The sequence below is a fragment of the Hevea brasiliensis genome, chromosome 18, assembly GCF_030052815.1.
Source record: "Hevea brasiliensis isolate MT/VB/25A 57/8 chromosome 18, ASM3005281v1, whole genome shotgun sequence".
NCBI lineage: Eukaryota > Viridiplantae > Streptophyta > Magnoliopsida > Malpighiales > Euphorbiaceae > Hevea > Hevea brasiliensis.
The window spans coordinates 8002050-8004874 of record NC_079510.1 but is presented as its reverse complement, the minus strand read 5'-3'; the positions used below and the strand labels follow the sequence as shown (position 1 = coordinate 8004874).

At 37.3% G+C, this 2825-nt stretch overlaps 1 protein-coding gene across 1 annotated transcript in view; it reads right to left on the bottom strand.

Moving 5' to 3' along the window:
- LOC110664714 (probable ADP-ribosylation factor GTPase-activating protein AGD8) overlaps positions 1–2508 on the bottom strand; it is a 9984-nt gene extending 7476 nt beyond the window's left edge. The window contains exons 1-2 of the mRNA XM_021824481.2: positions 2294–2508; positions 2077–2195 (exon numbers count right to left, since the gene is read on the bottom strand). Coding sequence (XP_021680173.2) covers positions 2077–2195; positions 2294–2362 — 188 coding nt within the window. The 5' untranslated portion in view covers positions 2363–2508. The remainder of the gene's footprint in view (positions 1–2076; positions 2196–2293) is intronic.
- Between the last annotated feature and the right edge of the window lie 317 nt (positions 2509–2825).

Sequence of the window (2825 nt, the reverse complement as noted above, 5' to 3'; positions counted from 1 at the left end):
TCTCAATATAATGCTTGAACATGTAGTTCACTGTTTCAGTATCAAATTTACAAGATAACATACATTCACCTGAGACATGCCTTTCATAACTCCGATTCACCATAATCTCCTCCCATTTTTTTCTTAAGATAAGATTACAACTGCTCCCCATATAAAGAAGCCTAGATAAAATGATGGAAAACCAAAAATGGATGCCTGAAGCATTAGCATAAGTGTAGCAACAATTAAACAAGCACCTGAGGTGCAAGGCACACCAGGCTCAAGCCTCAGTGCCTCCAACACCCAAAAGGAGGGTGACATCAACTAGGCGCACACCTCACAGTAGGCACAAGGCGCACCTCAGATATGTTTCCGCCTCTTTATTTATTTATTTATTTATTTTTGATGTTTTAACCTAATCCAAGCAGTAGCAACAAACTAGAAGAAGAAGAAGAAGAAGATTTCTTCCCTCCTTCCCTCTCCACCTCTTCCTAAAAGCTTCCCATTCTTCCCTCCTTTTCTTGGGCCTGTTGCTGTTTCTTTCCCTCCCTTTTCTTTCCCTCCTTCCCCCTCCACCTCTCCCTAAAAGCTTCTCATTCTTAGCGGCTCAAGCCTCAGTGCCTCCAACACCCAAAGGCAAGGGGCTCAATATGCTTCAACCCTCATTAATTTATTATTTTTTAACCTAACCCAAGCAAAAGCAAAAGAGAGTAACATGCATTGGGGATAAAATGAGAGGATCAATTAAGATGTTTTAGTCATGTCCAATGTAAAGTATCGAATGGCCCAATGCAGAAGTGTGATAAGTTACTGAGGAATGACAAGAGAATGGGGAATACCTAAAATGATGGGAAAAAGTATTATCAAAAGATTTACAATTTTGAGTATCGATGTATTTGGTTTCAAACAAAGCTGAATGGTAAAAAAGCATCCATACAATCAACCTTAACTAATTTGGGATTAAGGTTTAATTGTTGTTGGAAAATATTATTAAAAATGTATAGTTTTAGGGAAAAGTGGAAGGAAAATAGTTTTTGTCTTAATAATTACAAAATTCATAAAATTGGCACAAATAAGACTTGAAACCATCCCCACTAAGCCTAGAGAAGTACCAAGTTACCCACCAAGCCAACGGTGGCTATAGGCATAATCTCAAAACTTTAAGAGTATCTTAAGCATTGGTTGAAACCTACTTTTCCAAAGTGCAACAGTTTACGTGCCACAAAAAGTAGTTTAAAACTATTGTTTAGGAATTTTTATTTCTAAAACATATTAAATTTAACTTAAAAACAATTTTAATGGTGGTCTCTAAGTCTAATCAACATATTAAAGATGAAGATTTTCTCAATAGCAACTCCAATACGAATGCTTAATATATAACAAATGTTACATGCTGAACTTGAATTTTCTTACAAGCCCATAACCCAGGGTTGGATTAGGCCCTCAAACAAGTCCCTTAATTCCTTCTTTTTCTTCATTCATCTCCTTCAAAGAAGTCCCTTCCTCATCTATAATTGCAAGTAGAATTGCCTTACCTAGAAGCATTAGCATTTGCCACCATTCTAGACAATAAGTGAGAAAGGAAACTTTGATTGGGATTAGAAAACTCGAGATCATATTCTGATTTTCAACTTATAAAACTTTTATGATATTTACGTATTTTATTGACATAGGTTGTACCACAAAATGGATAAAACCAAATCACAGAGGCATGAAGCAAAAACATCCAGTAGGACAACTACCTCACTAGATAATTTTTAGAAATGGAGACTAGACAGGAACTGTGACCACTAAATCCCACCTCCATTGTAATAAATCAATATAAACCTCTAAATCCATGACCTATAATTCTGATTCCTAATTATCTGATACAAGTTATGATCTTCTGCAAGTATTTAGCAAATTTTGTGCATAACCAAGTTAGGATTGAAATTAGGAACCAAGGTAAAATTGGAACTCCGCAAGAAGGGACGTATTGGACAAACTATAGCAGTTCATACCACAATAGATCAGTATTCCCAGACTCAAATAAACTAATTAACCACCAAACCATAATTCAGAAAAATTTTAACTTAAAAAAAAAACATAGAATAATACCGGACGAAACTGATGTGAACTCCAAGGCTGCGATGAACAGCAGAGCAGTCGATGCAAAGGAAGATCCCATACGTCACTGACGCCCATGTAGGGTTTTTGGCATTGCAATCGAAGCACATCTAAACAAAACCCATAATGCAAATTCAAGATCCAATAACAGAACATCCAGATCCGAAATAGATCTACAAGGGGAAAAAAAGAAAAGAAAAGCACCAACCTTGTTATCGGATTTCGCTTTGAGCTTTCTGAACACAGCATTTTTGTCGGTAAAGTTTTCAGACGCCATTGATCGTGGTCACACACACAAAGTCTCCGAAGAGGTGAGGTTATTGGCTCCAGCACCTCTTCAGGGAGAGGGAAACGCAGACAGACGCCGAGAGAGAGAGAGAGAGAGAGAGAGACAGAGAGAGAGAATTCGAATTGGCAAACAGAGATGGTAGCTCGGGGTTAGATTTGCGCTTGATTTTATTTTAATTGAGTTTCAAATTAAAAATTTTAAATAGGGAAAAGGGGAATTGATTTCCGAAAATGCCCATGATTCGGTGATTTGTTGCTTTCCACGGGGGTGGCGTTTTAGACCGATGATTAATGGCTTATGGCTTATGGCCTATGGCTTACCGACCGTCAATTGGAATGTGGTGTGCTGAGACGTTAAAGCTCGACCAAACAAACGGAAACTTCGCTTTTCGTCCATCCCAATTTTTACCAAAATGTTCCTTTATTGTTATTGTTTTTAAATGCTTTTTTGA